This window comes from Physella acuta, unplaced genomic scaffold (genome assembly GCF_028476545.2).
Source record: "Physella acuta isolate Inbredline_101_S28 unplaced genomic scaffold, ASM2847654v3 ptg000181l, whole genome shotgun sequence".
NCBI lineage: Eukaryota > Metazoa > Mollusca > Gastropoda > Physidae > Physella > Physella acuta.
In genome coordinates, this window is record NW_026731700.1 from 23,922 (window position 1) to 43,326 (window position 19,405).

The 19,405-nt window shown below is 37.1% G+C and overlaps 1 protein-coding gene across 4 annotated transcripts; it reads left to right on the plus strand.

Moving 5' to 3' along the window:
* Positions 1-1,549: 1,549 nt before the first annotated feature.
* On the plus strand, positions 1,550-12,164 carry LOC131936600 (ketosamine-3-kinase-like). Of its 4 annotated transcripts, none has more exons than XM_059293660.1 (9): positions 1,550-1,571; positions 2,969-3,119; positions 3,777-3,860; positions 4,240-4,340; positions 4,961-5,117; positions 5,315-5,365; positions 6,053-6,182; positions 6,678-6,852; positions 9,236-12,164. In XM_059293660.1, the coding sequence occupies exons 2-9, from the start codon at positions 2,970-2,972 to the stop codon at positions 9,306-9,308; spliced, it is 921 nt and encodes a 306-aa protein (XP_059149643.1). In that variant the 5' UTR covers positions 1,550-1,571; position 2,969; the 3' UTR covers positions 9,309-12,164. The 4 variants fall into 4 exon arrangements, with proteins under 4 accessions (XP_059149643.1, XP_059149642.1, XP_059149644.1 ...); XM_059293659.1 differs by having other exon boundaries at positions 1,555-1,609; XM_059293661.1 differs by lacking the exon at positions 1,550-1,571 and adding an exon at positions 1,580-1,600.
* Positions 12,165-19,405: the final 7,241 nt, after the last annotated feature.

Below are 19,405 nucleotides of genomic sequence, written 5' to 3' on the forward strand. Positions count from 1 at the left end.
ATATATATATATATATATATATATATATATATATATATATATATATATATATATATATATATATATATATATATGATTATTATACACTCTCAAGATATCATTACCACATGTTAAACAAATCACTTAAAGACCACCATCACGGTCGATAGACGGATACATAAAGTGGTTAAACCTGATCTGTCAGACGTATTTACTGCACACAGTTTAACCATAATAGCTATGTCTGGTAGGCGAGCTCAACAATATTTCAATTATGTTTTTTTTTACTATAAGTACAACAGGTGGGGTCAAAGGTCGTAAGATGGTGATGTCGGAACACGGCTTAGTGTTATGGTCACCAGTGTAATCGTTATAGGTGGCTTACACACTAGCCAGCTGTTGGCTTAGTTTAGGCTTGCCGTTCCAAAATTAATTAGACAATCCCAGGTCAAGGCAACAGTCTGCCTGTCAAGTAACATGTAAAACAACAACAACAACAACAACAACAAAGCTATTAATTAAAATTATTTTAAAATCTAACACATGTTAAATCTGTAAGGTCAGAGGGCGGGGGCGTTGGTCAATGATAGCAAAGGTTGATACCATTGAGGGGAATAACACCAACACAAACATAGATAACATTACCGTTAAGTTTTTAAAAAATGCTTCAATTTTTTATCCTTTACAATACGAGCTAGGTCGGTGATTCATACGTGTTAAACTTTCATATAAAGCAAGAATAAAGAAATAATCTTAAACTGACATATTCGTTCACACGTAAGTGCTTTTGTATATAAAAAGCATAGGCCCTATATATATATATATATATATATATATATATATATATATATATATATATATATATATATATATATATATATATATATATATATATAGGGCCTATATATATATATATATATATATATAAAGCAAATATATATATATAGATAGGCATATATATATATATATATATATATATATATATATATATATATATATATATATATATATATATATATATATATATATGTGTGTGTGTGTGTGTACATAACCTATTTATTTACGTATATCTAGGATATATCGCTTCCCAAAAAAAAAGGATGTCACTCAATTTAATTTTTTTTTTTTTTTACATAAGGTGAAAGTTTTGTTTTTACCCATTACTATGCCCTCTATTTTTTTGTATTGTTGTCATAACCACTGCTTTGTGATATGCAACGCCAGATCGTCAATGTTTGTTTACTTTATAGGCCAGTTCTCTTTCTTAAATCTAGTTTCATCAATGCAAATCTTTCACTCCACAATTTTTACACCAGGCCTAACAAATTTTTGACGCAAAAGTGTTGATTAGTGACTGTAAAAATAAAGATAGACACAAAAATTTACAATTAAGAGAAAGATGAAAAAATGTAGAATTTTAAAGTGTAGTTTTTAATTCTATCTATATTTAATTTAGATCTAGATAAATGGAAATTTAAAACGATTTTTAAGCACGCCTAACTAGTCTAGAATTTCATCTTTTTGATCATTTACTTAATGATTTCCGGTTATATTTTTTAATTTGTTGATGTTTGTCAACACTAGAGATTAGAGTGAGTCGTAGCAGACTTGAAAAGTTACAGTTAGTAAAGTAAAAATCTCGAATAAGAAGTACTAGATCTAGATCTATCTGTATCTCTAGTGGTAGATGCATGCTAGATCTAGATCTAGATCTACGTGTAGATTTTATCTCGAATCTCGTAGTTTATTTAAAATAGAAACAGATCGTTATTTTACGTAGGGCCTAGTATTTTGGGTAATCTAATTTAATCTATCGTTTTGGGTACGTAAAATCGCCCGCGGTTATTTATGTACGAAAACGTTACCTCATTGTCAAGGCTTTAATAGAAGTGTATTGTCATACGTTTGTGTCAAATATTATAGATAAATGAATAATAAACCTAAATCAATGGCTAAATATATCGATATAGGCCAGAAATTAACTTTAAACAGCGGTGTCTGAGAGCAAGATTTGCTATATAAACAGCAGCCATTTGTAAAATAGAGTGGCTTCCCCCTGAATCTGGCGCTAAAAGCTTATAAATATAAAACTTAGACAAGATGGCTGCTATAGTAAATGTCAAATGAGCATGGTTGCATCTGTTGGAAACATCGCTAGTCTTCATTTATTACGGAAAAATTTTAATTCAATTGTTTAAAAACAGGTACATAAATGAATCAAGGAAACATTTTTTGAATTTTTTAAAACATAAATCCTCCTCAAAATGTGAAATAATTATTAAAATTTAAGGAGTCACCTGTTTTTCACATTACAAATCGCGGGCGATTTTACGTACCCAAAACGATAGATTACCCTATTTTGTAGTATTCAAGTATTTATTACTAGCTATATTAGTATATATATATATATATATATATATATATATATATATATATATATATATATATATATATATATATATATATATATATATATATATATATATATATATATATATATATATATACTACTCAACTGGTAGTCAGCAGGCTGCTCAGCAGCAGGTCTTGAGTTTGGATCTCAGTTGAGATTGCAGGATGTTTCTAAGTCCACCTAGCTCTGATGGGTACCTGAACACTGAACCCCATTTGGGAAATTGGGGGGGGCACTTGAAATTTTCTGGGGGGGGGTAAACTTTCTTCGGGGGGGGGGGGGGCGGACACTGTTAAAAGTATATATTTTCTATATAAATTATATTAATTTCATTTCGTTCGGGGGGGGGGGGGGGCCAAACCCCCCCGAAAAGATGCCTGGAAGAAACTCTGGTGCTGATCACACCACCCCTTCATATGTCAAGGTCAAGACACATCATCTGCAATAAGGATATGTTAGGTCTGAAACAGGAACTTTACTTTTTTTAACCTGGAGTTCCACATTTTTAACCGCCTTGTTTAATGTTAGACTGATACACCTATAATTATCACATTCTTGATTTACTTTCTTGAACAGAATGAGCTCCCTTGAAGACTTACTGAAAAGGGAACTTGGTGTTACCTCCCTGCAAAGAACGGGTGAAGGAGGTGGGGGGTGTATCAGCCAAGGCACAGCCTATGAAACTGAAAATGGGAAAATATTTGTGAAATTTAATAATAAAGATAAGGTAATGTATTTTCAAATACCTTAAAACTAGTGACTTTATTCAACGTTTTAGTTATTGTATTATAACTGTTTGTCTAAATGTAAACTGTTTTTTAGCACAATTTCCATACGGACAATTGCGATTATTAACTCGTCATTTCTGGATGTGTGAATGAATGGATGGATGTGTGTCCGCAGCTTTAAGTGGTATCTCCTCCTCAACGAAGCAATATCGAGGACTAGTTCCAAAAGCAAATATGTTAAGCAAGTTCCGTGGATGATTGTGGGCCAAAAAAATTCCAGGAATTCCTTCCTGGATTTCCCGGAAAAGCCAAAAAACCTCGAAAAAATGCAGTTTTTGGCCCATATCTCTGCAACCAGACCACTTAGCGACTTGAAATATTTACCAATCGATTCCTGCCATAATTTAGAACAATATTGCCGAAGAAAGTTTTCAAAAATATCCTTTCGTTGGGTCACAAAAAATTAATTAAGAATTTTTAAACTGAGCATCGTGTAGGCCTAGGATGATATTTTTAATTTAAACTGAGCATCATGTAGGTTTTTAGCGCAAAAAAATATCCTTTTGTTTGGCCACAAAAAATAAAAAATTGTTATGGATAACATAAGGAAATTTCGCTTAAATTGTCACTAGACTTTTTATTAACTTGTTTTTTAGGCAGATCTGATGTTTGAAGGAGAATATGAAAGCTTGATTGCGCTGTCCACAGCAAATGAAGTTCGTGTTCCAAAACCTATTAAGGTAAGCTGTTAAAAAAAATTTGAATTTAATGTGTAAAACCTGTTCCTAGAATATAATTTAATAATTTAATTTAATCTGAACATTTGTTCCTAGAATATATTTTAATGTTATGTTTGTAATTTTAGTATTAGAGACAATTTTCACAACTTAAGAAGTTTAATTTATCATGAATAAACAGCAAAAACAACTAACATAAATTAACCTTTTTTTAAAAATATGTATTTAAAAATAATGCTCTCAAAGAAGACACATGCCCAACCTCCAAGTTAAATATATTCAAACCTTTTTTTAAGAACATTTGATTATGTCTAGTTTTGAGAACTACTGTTCTTTGTGGGGTATGTGAAGCAATACATCATTTGCTTGAATTCTTGAATAGGTTATCAGAAGCCCCAAGGCTGGAGCTATGCTGGTCATGGAATATGTAGACATCCAACCTCTGTCCCACCATGCTGCTAAACTTGGGGAGCAAATGGCAAGGTTTAATCATATTTTAATAGATTTAAAAACACAAATCTCTAAAGAAATAAAACAAAACAATTTTGAGGCTGATAAAACAATGTTGGTGACTGGTTGTTGTCTACAATGTTAGAGATGCTCTAGAAATATGGCTTAGCACCCCACTTTAAAAAAATAAAGTTTCTGCTAGATTCCCAATACTTGGATTTCATTGAAAGGAAGTCTAAAATATTCTGGGGCTTAACAAATAACCATATCCACATCTCTATACAAAAATCTGACACAAATGCTTGTGTTTGTGCCCTAAACTTAACACAATAGGTTAAAATACCTTTAGCAACAATAGTACTGTACAAATGTATGGCTAATCATCAATCAATACTACATTAAGTATAAAGAAACAATAGTTTATTAAAGCATAATTTGTATTGATTTGTTGATTGAATTGTTGTCTTTTTAACAACACTGAAGATTTAGAGAACAAATAATTTTTTAACAGTAATAAAGTTCAAGAACAAATCCAATTTTTTACTGTAATAAAGATAGAGAATAAATCCAAAATTTTACTGTAATACAGCCAGAGAACAAATCCAAAATTTAAAACACAAAGCTTACCTGGTTAAAACTTGTATCTGTTCCAGACTTCACCTTCATAATTCAACACTTGGTGCCAAGAGGGCCACATCAGAACAGTCCATACACCAGAAATACTCTGGATATGTCGACAAGTTTGGATTCCCTGTGCAAACTTGTTGTGGTTTTCTGCCACAAGAGAACAACTATGAAGACGATTGGGTGGTGGGTAGAGAGTAAATACTTCTTCACTTATTAAAATTTATTTTAAGTTTTTTTGTTGTTGACAGGCCTACCTATATCTGAACTTTTTTTGGTCAAATTATTTTGTTTGTTTCATGACTTATCAGTTATATTAATATGATAAAAGTAACAATTGTCAATTTTAAAATTAAAAGAAAAACAACTTTTTTTATATTCAGACATTTTTTGCCAAAAAAATTGACCAACACGTGAAGTTAGCGGGAGACAGGGTAAGATGTCATCATTTTTTAAAAAAAAACCTTTTTTAGTTGAGTTGTTTATCTTAAATTGTTTATCTTAAAAACTGAGTAACTTTGAAAGTGTTTCATTTATTGTTTCGTATTTTATATTTATAAATATACAACTATAGAAATTAGTGTATAGTTATAATAGAAATTAGTGTATAGTTATAAAACTATAGAAATGCATGTAAATATAAAACTGTAGATATGCGTGTGCAAATACAAAACAAAGAAATCAGTGTGTAAATATAAACGTACAGAAATATAATACTATAGAAATGCAAGACTATAGAAATTTGTGTAAATATAAAAGTTTACTAATCAGTGTAATAAAAGTATAGAAATGAGTTTGTAAATATAAAATTACAGAAATGAGTACATAAATATAAAACTAGAGAAATGGGTGTGTTAATATAAAAGTATAGAAATGCATGTAAGTATAAAACTATAGAAGTGGGTGTGTAAAAATAAAAGTATATAAATACATGTAAATAGAAAGCTATAGAAATGGGTGTGTAAATATAAAAACTATAGAAACGGGTGTGTAAATATAAAACTAAAGCAATGGTTGTGTAAATATAAAACTATAGAAGTGGGTGTGTAAATATAAAACTATAGAAATAAGTATGTAAATATAAAACTAGAAATGGATATGTAAATATAAAACAATTGCAGGAAGCTGAGGCTGAATGGAACAGCTTGTCACAGAACTTACATAAGATGTTTAAAGGGTTGGACATCAAGCCAGCACTGCTACATGGAGATCTATGGGGAGGGAATGCTGGATCAACTGATGATGGCCCAGGTTAATACTTGTTGCTTCCCCTTAAAAATCTTCCACACTGGTATTTGTAATTGAACTTAAGGATAGAAGAAATAAAAAAATAAATCTAAGTAATTACTAAGTTATGTAACTCAAAATTTACTTTAAAATCTATTTATAGTTTATATTCCTAATTTAATTTTGTTCAAGGTGTCAACCATTTTACAAATTTTACCTCGTAGCCCCATCATTTGAATGTTTAAAAAAAATCCAGACCTCCCCCCTCCCATCCCCAAAAGAATATCAGAGTTCCAATTGAAAACCCTCCCCTTCCCAAAATGATACCACAGAGTTCCAATCCCCCACACTAAAAATGATAAATATGATTTTCTACAAAAATATATTTTAATTAATTAATTATGCCTCTTCATATTTTTAACCACCCCCTCCCCCTACATCCAACTGTTTTTTTTTTTTTTAGAAATTCCGACCACCCCTTATCAATCCCCATATCATTTTATTGCTGTAATGTTTCAGTAATATTTGACCCAGCATCATTCTACGGCCATGCTGAATACGACCTGGCCATCTCCAAGATGTTTGGTGGGTTTGGTAAAGCCTACTTCAGCAGCTACCACACTCTACTGCCCCAGCTGCTCGGCTTTGATGACAGACAGGAGCTGTACATGATGTTTCACTACTTCAACCACTGGTATGTGTGTCTTGCTTCACTACTTCAACCACTGGTATGTGTGTCTTGCTTCACTACTTCAACCACTGGTATGTGTGTCTTGCTTCACTACTTCAACCACTGGTTTGTTTGTCTTGGTTCATTACTTCAACCACTGGTATGTGTGTCTTGCTTCATTACTTCAACCACTGGTATGTGTGTCTTGGTTCATTACTTCAACCACTGGTATGTGTGTCTTGGTTCATTACTTCAACCACTGGTATGTGTGTCTTGGTTCACTACTTCAACCACTGGTATGTGTGTCTTGTTTCACTACTTCAACCACTGGTATGTGTGTCTTGGTTCATTACTTCAACCACTGGTATGTGTGTCTTGGTTCATTACTTCAACCACTGGTATGTGTGTCTTGCTTCATTACTTCAACCACTGGTATGTGTGTCTTGGTTCATTACTTCAACTACTGGTATGTGTGTCTTGGTTCATTACTTCAACCACTGGTATGTGTGTCTTGCTTCATAATGTCATCTTTTCATGTTGATGCTGTAGACACAAGGGGCAGATGAAGTAGAGTTCATCTGTTTTAATCACCTCAGCATTCTAAAGGGGATAATGTGGTCACCACTATCCCCAGCCAACTTTGTTTGTGAGTCATGTACCCATCAGAGCTGGGTAGACTCAGGGACGTCCTACAGGCTCAAGCCCGGATAATGTGGTCTAACAATTATGCGGTCTACCAGCCAACCACTCTTCCCCATCTTGATTTATATACGGGTGGTCTGTGTTCTAAACTGTTGTGTGGCTTGGTTAGTATGGGTTGTTCATGTCCTACGCTAGGGTGAGTTTTTCAACTGCCACCAGGGGTAATTTTATTTTTCTTGTGTCATCATCCAAATCCAAGGCACGTCTCCAAGTTTTTTTGGCCTACCCCTTTTCTTTTACCATTTGATTTCTTGTGATGTTGATGATATCTGTTAGTGTCTGGCAATGACTAGTATTGTCTGATGATGTTGATGATGTCTGGTGATGTGTAATCATTTCTGATGATGTCTAGTCATGTCTGGCTATTTTGATGTGTCCAGTGATGTTGATGATGTCTGTTGGTGTCTGGCAATGGTGATGATGATGTCTGGTCATGATGTCTAGGGATCACCTGTCATAATGTGATTACTCTCTGTCTGAGATGAATATTGTAACCTTTGTTTTCATTCACAATCAAATTAAATTTTAATTTGATTGTGAATGAAAACAAAGGTTACTGTGACACAACACCACTTTGTAAATTGTACAGAGAAATCCATTAGCCATAGCAACAATAGAACAAGCCTACCTTAAGGGAGACCATAGTAAATAGTTTTAACCCACGTCATTGTACTCTCTGCTCTAGATTAGCAAACTATGATTACAGGTTATTTTTGTGAATGGGAATTCAAACATCCACTCTGAAAATTGTTTTTATTTAAGTACACATGAAATGCAAAACCAATTTTATCATCTGTTTGGATAAATGATTTTCACTTCTGTGAGTAGCATTTCTGGCCATTGATTCAAGTTTTTATGAAATAATATACAGGTAGAATGTAGGTGTTAAATTTCATTGTGGTTATCGGTAATAACTTTAACACTAAGGACATTATAAACTACTGTTCAAATTTTTTTTTTAACATTTAATTTAAATTTAAAAAATTGGGTGGTTCTAACATTGTTGAGCTTGACAGCTAAGATAAAAGTCAGAAGTTTGGAACTTAGGGTAGTGTATGTAGGACTTTTTTTTACTCCACCCAGCCCATATGAGTACCTGAAACATGTTAAGGAAAGTAAAGGGGGCTGGGTATAAACCACCCGGTCACTTTAAACATTTATGAAAATAAGTTATTAATATCAATAAATTTTAATGTCCTTTTCATACAGTTAATTGATGTATTTTTATTTTTACTGTTTTTTAAAATAAGTCACTAAAATCAGTAAATTTGAAAAAGTGGTCGAGTCGGTAAAGCTCATGGTTGCTAAACCGAAAAGTCTCGAGTTCAAACCCTCGGGCAGATGAGGCTCGTTAGCTGGGGACAGCCACTCTTCTAGGAGAGACAACTCCAAAATTAAACAACTGCTGCCTTGTAGTTTGTTCTTGGTTGGACAAAGGCTATGGAAGCAAATCCAAAAAGAAAAGCAGGCTGAAATCGGAGTCAATGACCTCAATGGCGCATAACCAGTTGACACGTAACGCTTAATTGTGTTGGAGGCGTGGTCGAGTCGGCAAAAAGCTCATGGTTGATAAATTCGAACAAAGTCTCGAGTTCAAACCCACTGGCAGATAAATCTCGATCCCCTTCAACACTAATAATTAAGAACGAAGAAGAAGAAGAAAAAGTCCTTTTTAAACATGTCATCAGTGTTTTTTTATTTTCAGGAATCATTTTGGCGGTGGATACCGGGGGTCGACATTAAAAATTTTAAAACAGCTTGCGAAGAAATACTCCTGATATTTTACAACCCTGGAGAACTTATTTCTGTCCAAGAAGGCTGGAACATGAGCAGGTTAATCCCCTGACTTAATCCCCTCAGAGGTTGAGGGATGTACATCAGATGCAGGGTCCAGTGACTGTGTAAAGTACATGAGCTTGCTTTAATGTGTTTATATGATCCCTTCACAGAAGTGAGTTTTGAGACGTAGGAAAAAGTGCAAAGGTTTTTGTCATCATGCATGATGCTGTTGTGTGAGGATGGTGCTGTTGTGTGAGGATGGTGCTGTTGTGTGGATGGTGCTGTTGTGTGAGGATGGTGCTGTTGTGTGTGGATGGTGCTGTTGTGTGTGGATGGTGCTGTTGTGTGTGGATGGTGCTGTTGTGTGAGGAGAGTGGTGCTGTTGTGTGAGGAGAGTGGTGCTGTTGTGTGTGGATGGTGCTGTTGTGTGAGGGTGGTGCTGTTGTGTGAGGGTGGTGCTGTTGTGTGAGGTTGGTGCTGTTGTGTGTGGATGGTGCTGTTGTGTGAGGGTTGTGCTGCTGTATGTGGAGGATGGTGCTCTTGTGTGAGTAGGATGGTGCTGTTGTGTGAGGATGGTACTGTTGTGTGAGGATAGTGCTGTTGTATGTGGATGGTGCTGTTGTGTGAGGGTGGTGCCGTTGTGAGAGGATAGGTCTGTTGTATGTGGATGGAGCCGTTGTGTGAGGATGGAGCTGTTGTATGTGGATGGAGCTGTTGTGTGAGGATGATGCTGTTGTGTGAGGGTGGTGCTGTTGTGTGAGGGTGGTGATGTTGTGTGAGTAGGATGGTGCTGTTGTGTGAGGATGGTGCTGTTGTGTGAGGATGGTGCTGTTGTGTGTGGATGGTGCTGTTGTGTGAGGATGATGCTGTTGTGTGAGGGTGGTGATGTTGTGTGAGTAGGATGGTGCTGTTGTGTGAGGATGGTGCTGTTGTGTGAGGATGGTGCTGTTGTGTGTGGATTGTGCTGTTGTGTGAGGATGATGCTGTTGTGTGAGGGTGGTGATGTTGTGTGAGTAGGATGGTGCTGTTGTGTGAGGATGGTGCTGTTCTGTGTGGATGGTGCTGTTGTGTGTGGATGGTGCTGTTGTGTGAGGGTGGTGCCGTTGTGTGAGGATGGAGCTGTTGTATGTGGATGGAGCTGTTGTGTGAGGATGATGCTGTTGTGTGAGGGTGGTGATGTTGTGTGAGTAGGATGGTGCTGTTGTGTGAGGATGGTGCTGTTGTGTGAGGATGGTGCTGTTGTGTGTGGATGGTGCTGTTGTGTGAGGATGATGCTGTTGTGTGAGGGTGGTGATGTTGTGTGAGTAGGATGGTGCTGTTGTGTGAGGATGGTGCTGTTCTGTGTGGATGGTGCTGTTGTGTGTGGATGGTGCTGTTGTGTGTGGATGGTGCTGTTGTGTGAGGATGGTGCTGTTGTGTGAGGGTTGTGCTGTTGTGTGAGGGTGGTGCTGTTGTGTGTGGATGGTGCTGTTGTGTGTGGATGATGCTGTTGTGTGAGGATGGTGCTGTTGTGTAAGGGTGGTGCTGTTGTATGTGGATGGTGCTGTTGTGAGAGGATGGTGCTGTTGTGTGAGGATGGTGCTGTTGTGTGAGGGTTGTGCTGTTGTGTGTGGATGGTGCTGTTGTGTGTGGATGATGCTGTTGTGTGAGGATGGTGCTGTTGTGTAAGGGTGGTGCTGTTGTATGTGGATGGTGCTGTTGTGAGAGGATGGTGCTGTTGTGTGAGAGAGATGTGGTGTTGATGGTTTCTCAACTGTGCGGGCTATATTCACAACTGAGGGTGGTGCTGTTGTGTGAGGATGATGCTGTTGTGTGTGGATGGTGCTGTTGTGTGAGAGTGGTACTGTTGTGTGTGGATGGTGCTGTTGTGTGAGGATGGTGCTGTTCTGTGTGGATGGTGCTGTTGTGTGTGGATGGTGCTGTTGTGTGTGGATGGTGCTGTTGTGTGAGGATGGTGCTGTTGTGTGAGGGTTGTGCTGTTGTGTGAGGGTGGTGCTGTTGTGTGTGGATGGTGCTGTTGTGTGTGGATGATGCTGTTGTGTGAGGATGGTGCTGTTGTGTAAGGGTGGTGCTGTTGTATGTGGATGGTGCTGTTGTGAGAGGATGGTGCTGTTGTGTGAGGATGGTGCTGTTGTGTGAGGGTTGTGCTGTTGTGTGTGGATGGTGCTGTTGTGTGTGGATGATGCTGTTGTGTGAGGATGGTGCTGTTGTGTAAGGGTGGTGCTGTTGTATGTGGATGGTGCTGTTGTGAGAGGATGGTGCTGTTGTGTGAGAGAGATGTGGTGTTGATGGTTTCTCAACTGTGCGGGCTATATTCACAACTGTTTGGTATGTTAACATGCTGCTATTCTCACAACTTTTGTGGTGTTTTAAATCTGTGAATATACCTAGTAGGTGAGCATATTAAAGAATTATACCAAATGAAGTAGATGAAGTAGAGTACATGTATACCTTAAGCATCTAACTATTGGTGGTCAGCATGATGTTGTGACATCTTTACCTAGATCAGGTGGCTGGAGTTGGGGAATCTTAGACTCGTGACAGGGGTCAGTGAGGTCCCATTGGGTCCTGCTTGGGGTCAGGGAGATGATATTTGCTTGAGTCTGAGAATACCCGTACAATGTAACAGACATTGTGGTCAGACCATACTTTCCTATTCTTGTCACTCATACCCCGTCAGTAACAGAACAAAACTGCCATAGCTTCTGACCCTTGTTAAAATTAATTTTATTCTTACGCTTCAAGTACATGAGTACCTGTTGTTTTTACCTGTTGTACAAGGATACAAATAAACCATATCCTGTCAATCCTTCAAGTTCTAGTACTCTAGATTTTTTATTGTTGTGCGGCAGGCTAGCGAAATAAATACATTTCTCTAAACAAAAAATTCATTTTGTCTGGGTTTTTTTTTATGTTTCAATCTAAAACTAATTCATTTTTTAGAATCTCATCTGTTACAAAACTGAGCCATATCTGCTACCATTGAAGTCTTGTGTTGCTAGGTGATGTTGACACCCATCTTCCATCAAGACCCGCCTCTATTATTACATAATATCACCACCCCACCCAACCTAAATCGTAAACAGCACCAACGTGATAAGAGATCCAACAATTGAAACAACGGCAGCTGTGTGACTAGAGACAGTAAAACCTAGGAACTAGCATCTAAGTTGTTTATCCCTGAAATAAAATACTGCAGGCATACATCTATAGCAAAGTCTGCAACCTGCAGCTCGCGAGCAGCATGCGGCTCTTTTTGTGTCGATAGACGGCTCTTCAGCTCTATGCACAAATATTAAAATTATTTATTTTATTTTCAAATCTCACAAAAATATTGTTTTGCAATACTCGGTAATGAACGATAAAATAATAAACATAAACAATAAACACTCGCTAATATATTAATATTATAATATTTAACTACTCCCCATTTCAATGTACTTCCTATTAACTTGTCTATCCCAAATAGAAACATTCAACTTCATGGTGGATATCACAAAGAAACTAAACGAGTTTAATGGAAAAAAAAACCCAGCCTATGCCTTGCTTGAAGAAGATGATTGTTTCGAAAAAAAAATTACTTTATTTTGTTGAAGACACGGAGAGCGGTAAATTACTTTATTTCGAAAAATCTGAAAAAATATTATGATAAAACTAACGATACTATTAACATGAATCACTTCAGCATTGCTATAAACAAAATGAAGGATGGGTTCACTGAGAGATTTTAGCAATTCAAAAGAAATGCAAGTACTCTGAAGTTCATAGTAGATTCTCTCAACACAAAAACAAATGAGATTAACTTTGAGCTATTTGGAATTGTTGCTGATTCGCTTCAAATTAAATTGCTAGATTTGAAAACCAAAAATTTGTGGAGCTGTAAGTTCACAGATCTCAAGAGGAAATTAGATGATTCGGAGGTACAGTAATACATGCACGTTACGCTGCACAACTGGACAGCTCTAAAAGTAATGCCGCGAGTTGAGGCACTATTATGTGATGCATGGAATAGTCTTCCCGGATGCTACAGTGAGGTGAAGAAGTTAGCATTTGGAGTGCTGACGGTCTTCTATCAATATATTATGCGAGCAAGCGTTTTCTTGCATGCATATAGTACAAAGTATAGAAGTCTACTAACAAATAAAAATCTAGAGGCCTACTTGAAACTGAAAATAAGTTATGAGCCAGGTTTAAACAAACTTTCAAAAGGCATGCAATGCGAAACTGTTGTAAATAGTATTCGATAATTAAAGTTCTATACTTTGAATACTGACTTTATTATTCTAGCAGAGCAAGATAAAATACTTTAGTACACTTTTCTGCGAAACATATGTATTTTTTTATTTGATTAAATATTATTTCATTTTTAAAGAAATATATATATATATATATATATATATATATATATATATATATATATATATATATATATATATATATATATATATATATATATATATATATATATATATACTAGGCATGCTGCCCAGCTTCGCTTAGGCTTTCGAAAACATTGAGAATTTGAATGCTTAATTAATTCGCCCATATAAGGCGCCGGTCAGTCGAGGTCAGTTTTGACCCCCCTCATCGTAGACTTTTCGGCCAACCGGCCCCCGTGTTCTGTCGCCCCAAGGCAAGATCCTGCCAAATTTGAAGCGCCTGCGGCGCCGGGAAGTGCCCTATCGGGCACCCGACAACTTAGCTTTATAGATCATCTAGATCAAGATCTAGAATCTCTAGATCTAGAATCCAAATAGATAAAATAATTTTTTTAAAGTTTAGGCCGAGAAAATCGTATTGTATACATTTCATAGCGTACATAGATCTAAATCATATTTGAATGAAATAGTTTACTTTTTAAAATTCTAATCTCGGAATATGACGTCATCAGTTTCGTGCTCTTGTTTTAGTGTAAACAATATGCGACGTCATTGTTAAATGCGTTCTTGTTCCAAGTTTATACACTTTTCCGGTTGCATAAATAATACTGTTTCTCTATATTCGAATACGCCTTTATTTTTTATTTTTCTTCTTTAAATAAAATTGTGGTTATACATTTAAAACATCTAACATATTATTTTCAACAAAAATCCGTAAAAAGTTCTTCATATATTGCTGCCGATTCTGACGTGATGTCCGGCGAAAATATTTTGCGGACAGACAGACAGAGAGAGAGAGAGAGAGATGTGCGAACGTGGGGTTTTATATATTAGGATAGTATCTATATCTAATATATAAAGCTCAGTTCTGTTTGTAACGCATATGTTTGTCGTTGGTCTTGGATGGATTTAAGTGTTAGACAATTATCGTGCGCATTTGTCTAAATTTATGAGTTAAAAAATTACTATTGAAAGTGTTGGGAAATAATTTTCATTTTTCAAATTATAGTAATAATTGTCGGCATGTTCATTAAACACAAGTTTTAAAAAAATATCATCTTTTACAAAAATTCTAATTATGTCTTTATTTAGTCCTATAGCACTTACTTCCCTTTGATATTTTTAGGAAAACACAATTACTTCCCTTTATAGAACCATTGCATTAGTGGAAAATAATTTACTTTTTATTACTTTGTTTTGGTGTTGGGAATTAGCGGGGATTGATCAAGTGCAAATGTTGTAGGTATTTTACGGATAAGCTTGGAGTATTATAATTGTTCATTAAATTGAAACAGGCGCGTTCGTTTAAGTGAGTGCAAAAGACTATGAATAAGTTGGGGTACTATAGCCGTTCATTAAACTAAAACAGGTGATTTCGCCCCGGGCGTTTATGTTCGCGTTAGTGTTTTCTTTGTGTTTAGGTGGGTTTGCGTTAGTGGTTGCGTTTTGATTTGGTTCGTTTTTGTTCTTTCTTTTTTCGTTTTTGTTTGTGTTTTTTTGTTTGGGTTTGTATTTGTGTTTTTGGTTGGTTTTGCGTTTGGATTTGGTTTGTTTTCGTTTGCTTTTTCGTTGTTTTTTTTTGTTGGTATTGGTGTTTGTGGTTGGGTTTGTTGTTAGGTTTTTGTTTCCGTTTGCTTTTTTGTTTGTTTTTTCTTTGTGTTTGTATTGGTGTTTGTGGTTGTGGTTGGGTTTGTTGTTAGGTTTTTGTTTTCGTTTGTATTTGTAATTGTATTAGCGTTATGTTTGCGTTTTGTTGTTTTGGTTGGTTGTGGTTTGGGTGGGCAATGCCGGGTTTATGATGATTACTAAACACACAGGTAATGGTCTGTAACAGAAAGGTTTTTCACAGAAGCCAGAGCAGGGCCTGGCCGGGACGGCTAGTATATATATATATATATATATATATATATATATATATATATATATATATATGTATATATATATATATATATATATATAAAATCCTAATCAAATATCATAATATTGAAATAGAAACGTTAGTGGCTCTTTAAAAACGGGGATATTTGGTAAATTATAACTTTTGGCTCTTCTGTCCCAAAAGGTTGCCGACCCCTGATCTATAGCAGTGATTGCTTAACCTTTTGGAGGCACCGAACTCCCACCAATTACCGTGTACATTCACCAGACCCTTCTCTGCCCTTAATAGTTCGTCTATCGCCCGAGCTGACAACATCCGATTGTGAATCATATGACTCGGATATGTATCTCGATCTCCGCCGAACCCCTGAGACTGACTCACCGAGCCCCTGGGGTTCGATCGAACCCTGTTTGAGAACCACTGATCTATATGCTGTTGATACTGGATGATGTAGAAATCCCCCTTTTCCGTTTGAAGAAAATTGCTAACAGAAAAAAAAACGTTTTTTAATAAATATTTTCTGGCCACCGACTTTTTCTGAAAATCAGACATGTGAATTTTATATTGTATTACTTTCATTCTATTTTACGGAAACTTTAGCTACACGCCCAAGCCATCCCCCGCCCGCCTCCCATGGTTACGCCGAATGTGAGGGCTACCATGTGCTCTACAGGTGACACGGCGAGGGCAGTCGTGTTTAGACTGTCCCAATTCTACCAGTCTAGCACTTTTATTCAAGATCCGATTTCAATCGGGTTATTTTCAGTTGATTACTTCTTAATAATAAAAAAGTAGATCTACTTGGTTTTAAGTTTGACAAGTTTTGCAGCAGTTGACAAGTAGGGGAAGCGGGTTATGAAATAAATAAAAGATTAATTTAGAACATGTCAAAGAAGTTCACGTGTACTCGTGAAAAGTTCATGACTTTTCAAAAAGCTAAAAAAAAAGGCTAGGATTTTCCAGAAATCACTAAGACTTAGTATGTCCTGAAATTTAAAAAAATTAAATTAAATAAAAAAAAAACCCCACTGAAATTTAAACGGTTGACATTTTTAAAAGGCGGTAGGAAAAATTTTAAATCATTTACTTGTCGACAATATTTTAATAACAGAGTATCATCTTTCTTTGAGCACTTGTACAGCTGGTGGATTAACCACTTGAGGAGATTCACACTTGGGTTTGGCTATTTAGGCTAGTGTCTGCATTAAGTTGACGTTATTTGTTTAAAACCATACGAACAAGATTAATAAATAATTAATTCGGAAAATTACCAAGAAAGTGAATAACCGGAACTCTTTATTTTACCATTCTTATCTCAAAACTACAGACGGTCCGCCTAAAAGCTAAGTTCCTTTGTACGTATCACATCTCTTCACCCTTTCCTGTTCGTGCCTACGATGGGGCAGATGAAGTAAAGTTCATGTGTTCAATGACCTACGCACAGCCGCCTTTACTTTCCTCAACGAGAGAGTCAGGTACCCCCCCCCCCCGGGGCTGGGTAGACTCAGGGACGTCCTACAGACTCGAGCCCGAGATCCGAACTCTAAACTTTCGGGTCAGAAGTCATCAGCTCTGCCATTCGACCCCCGCCATCATCTACCTTAGAACTTAGAACGTTATGGGTGACGGTCTAGAACTCTTCAATACCAACAGGGTCGTGGCAGTTGCGACATTGCCCATCGGTTTACTTCTTCTTCATCTTCGTTCTGAATTTATAAGGTTGAAATGAAATTCTTGCAACACGATTGAACTTTCGGGGAGGGGAGGGGGGGGGGGGTGGCGGACACTTGTAAAAGTATATATTTTTTAAATAGTTTCGTTTTCGTTTTGGGGGGTGGGGGTGTTGAGGGGGGCAGTGGGCACTCCCCCTCTCCCATAGAAACACTGACTACGCCGTTCCCAAATAGGCTTTTGATGGGTAATTTCATACTTTATTAAAATGTAGGTTACACCCATAATTTTTAATTTTACCTTTTGGTGCCATTTTGTTTTGTTTCTCTGTGATAAATATAGTACATAATGTTGAACTAATGTGGGCGAGAAGGGGCGAGGTGTTGGATTACGCGCGCAGCGCAAAACACGCCGAGAAACGTGCGCTCAGAAACATGAGCCCCGCAAAAAAAAAAAAAAGGGTAAAGACGGTATAGCCCTAGAAGAGTGCACTTTCTCAGTTTACATCCGGGTGGTGAATTTACCTCAGTGATAGCTTAATTAGGGTCAGTCATTTTAGTTTACATCATGAACTTAAATCTATGTCAGTGAAACATAAGGTATGGCTAGTCATCTCAGCTTACTTCAGAATGTTAAATTTATGTCAGTGATAGTCATTTCAGCTAACTTCAGAATGTTAAATCTAAGTCCGTGCGAGCTAAACTCCTGTTAGTCACCGGGGTGCTGAAATTGAACAACATCGGCTTTAGAGTTGACAGACATTTCTTAATTTGACCTTTTGCACTTTGAAATATTTGACAGGCCTACATGAACGGACTCACTTCACTATTGAAGTCAAGCAAAACTAAAAAGTGTAGCCAAACTTGTGTCAGTGTCTAGGAATCAATCAATAATTAATAATTTCTATCTCTTTATTGGGGACCACGATGTCTAATAAACTTTGAAGCCATCAACCTTAAAACTTAAATCCTAAAACATGGCGTGGAACAAATTTAAAAAAAAAAGCTTTTCGTATCTCCTATTTCATTTCTTTGGAGATTTCCTATTGGTCAGATTTTAACTGGTAACGTGAAGACGTGATGTATCACCTGTACAATCTACCTGAGATGGCAGGTGTCGTGTGCGCCATGCGTGAGTGCATACTGCACGTGCTCTACGTGGCTCATGAAAAATTTAAGTGGGGTATCAAATTATTTTAATGTTTGGACGGTCATGGGGATAGACAGGTACCATCTGTGTCAGAGGGTGATTGGGATAGGCAGGTACCATCTCTGTCAGAGGGTGATTGGGATAGGCAGGTACCATCTGTGTCAGAGGGTGATTGGGATAGGCAGGTACCATCTGTGTCAGAGGGTGATTGGGATAGGCAGGTACCATCTGTGTCAGAGGGTGATTGGGATAGACAGGTACCATCTGTGTCAGGCGGTCATGGGGATAGACAGGTACCATCTCTGTCAGAGGGTGATTGGGATAGACAGGTACCATCTGTGTCAGAGGGTGGGGATAGACAGGTACCATCTCTGTCAGAGGGTGGGGATAGACAGGTGCTATCTCTGTCAGAGGGTGATTGGGATAGACAGGTACCATCTGAGTCAGAGGGTGGGGATAGACAGGTACCATCTGTGTCAGCGGATGGGGATAGACAGGTACCATCTGTGTCAGAGGATGGGGATAGACAGGTACCATCTGTGTCAAAGGATGGGGATAGACAGGTACCATCTGTGTCAGACTGTCATGGGGATAGACAGGTACCATCTGTGTCAGACTGTCATGGGGATAGGCAGGTACCATCTGTGTCAGAGGGTGGGGATAGACAGGTACCATCTGTGTCAGAGGATGGGGATAGACAGGTACCATCTGTGTCAGAGGATGGGGATAGACAGGTACCATCTGTGTCAAAGGGTGGGGATAGGCAGGTACCATCTGTGTCAGACTGTCATGGGGATAGACAGGTACCATCTGTGTCAGACTGTCATGGGGATAGACAGGTACCATCTGTGTCAGAGGGTGGGGATAGACAGGTACCATCTGTGTCAGAGGGTCATATGGGGAGATCCAGAAGTTAAAAACATGCCTACGACAGACATTTAAGCAGACCTACAAACACAGGACATTCATATGACATACTTTTGGGCACACCTACAAATACAAGACAAAGGACAGACTT

Coding starts and splice junctions, on each gene's coding strand:
- LOC131936600 (XM_059293660.1), top strand. CDS start 2,970: ATGAGCTCCCTTGAAGACTTACTGAAAAGGGAACTTGGTGTTACCTCC. Junction 3,861..4,239: donor GTGTTCCAAAACCTATTAAG/GTAAGCTGTTAA, acceptor ATTCTTGAATAG/GTTATCAGAAGCCCCAAGGC. Junction 4,341..4,960: donor CTTGGGGAGCAAATGGCAAG/GTTTAATCATAT, acceptor TATCTGTTCCAG/ACTTCACCTTCATAATTCAA.